At 45.3% G+C, this 1,087-nt stretch overlaps 1 protein-coding gene across 1 annotated transcript; it reads right to left on the reverse strand.

The window, feature by feature from the left end:
• Window positions 1-15: 15 nt before the first annotated feature.
• Window positions 16-504, reverse strand: PPTG_24523 (hypothetical protein; the record flags this gene model as incomplete). Its single annotated transcript, XM_008917532.1, has 1 exon — window positions 16-504. A coding segment is annotated over one exon (489 nt), but the record flags the coding sequence as incomplete, so codon positions are not given.
• Between the last annotated feature and the right edge of the window lie 583 nt (window positions 505-1,087).

A 1,087-nucleotide genomic window follows, 5' to 3' on the forward strand; every position in this document is an offset into this window, starting at 1 on the left:
CATCAATGAGTCCACCTCGTTCTGCACCTTACGGTAGAAAGTAGTAACGTAACGCTCGTAGGCTTCGAATTCCGTGGTACCAACGATCTGCTTCAGATCGCCCGCTTTAATGTGACTGAATCCCAGCCATTTCCAGACATCAAATGTGGTGGCTTCAGTTTTAAGCATCCTGAAAAGTCGGAAGGTTAAAGCCTTTTTGTAAAAGAACTCGTAATACTTGTAATTCTTGTGTGCCTTAAGTGCTGCGTCGTCGAGCGAATCCAGCTTCAGCGCCTTTCTGACATAGCCGTCAGACATTCCGAGCTCCAACCAGAGTCGGACTTTCACCCACTGCCACGCCCCTCTTTCCGCAGAGCTTTTTTTGTCTGCTGTATTTGTGTTGTCTGGCAGCGACCGAGTCTGATCTGGGATGATCGCTGAAATACTGGACGGGTGGGCTGCTGAGAACAGACTACCGGCGAGGAATACCAAATAGGCGACGATGACAATTGGAGGTGAACGCATGAGTGCTCGAGATGAACGGAGTGAAATCGGGAATGCGAGGCGGTTGCCAGGACACTGTTTCCCTCAACTTGTAAAAACTGCCAAATCGTTGCCAGAAACATGACTTTACAAAACCGGAGACTAGTCTGATCCGAGAAGTATTACATACGAATTAGATTGCGCTGGAAATTGGCCTTGGGATGAAAAACAACTGTACTCTAATCCGAAGCAACAAGTCTGATCCCAAGGAACAAAACAAGATCTTCTGAATTACTGATTTGTTCACTATACATTCAGCCACTTCAAATTTTTGTTTTTGTTTTTCGTCGATGACTTGACACATAATATGTGCCTCAATTGGTGAACATATAATATATGTTCACCAATTGAGGCAGGTTACGTTAGGCACAGTAATAATAGTGCCTGGTGCTGTCCAGCTATTCGCTGGCAGTGTTAGTGAGTGTGCGGTGAATGCAATGAAATAAAAGTAGATTAAGACCACTGCGTGATACACTCCGCGACAAGATATATCACCCACCCGTATTTTAGTCCGTAACTCGCTGAGTTTTACGAGTTATCTGTTGAGATTTGGACAGGCTGCTTT

This window comes from Phytophthora parasitica (assembly GCF_000247585.1).
Source record: "Phytophthora parasitica INRA-310 unplaced genomic scaffold supercont2.104, whole genome shotgun sequence".
Classification (NCBI taxonomy): domain Eukaryota; phylum Oomycota; class Peronosporomycetes; order Peronosporales; family Peronosporaceae; genus Phytophthora; species Phytophthora nicotianae.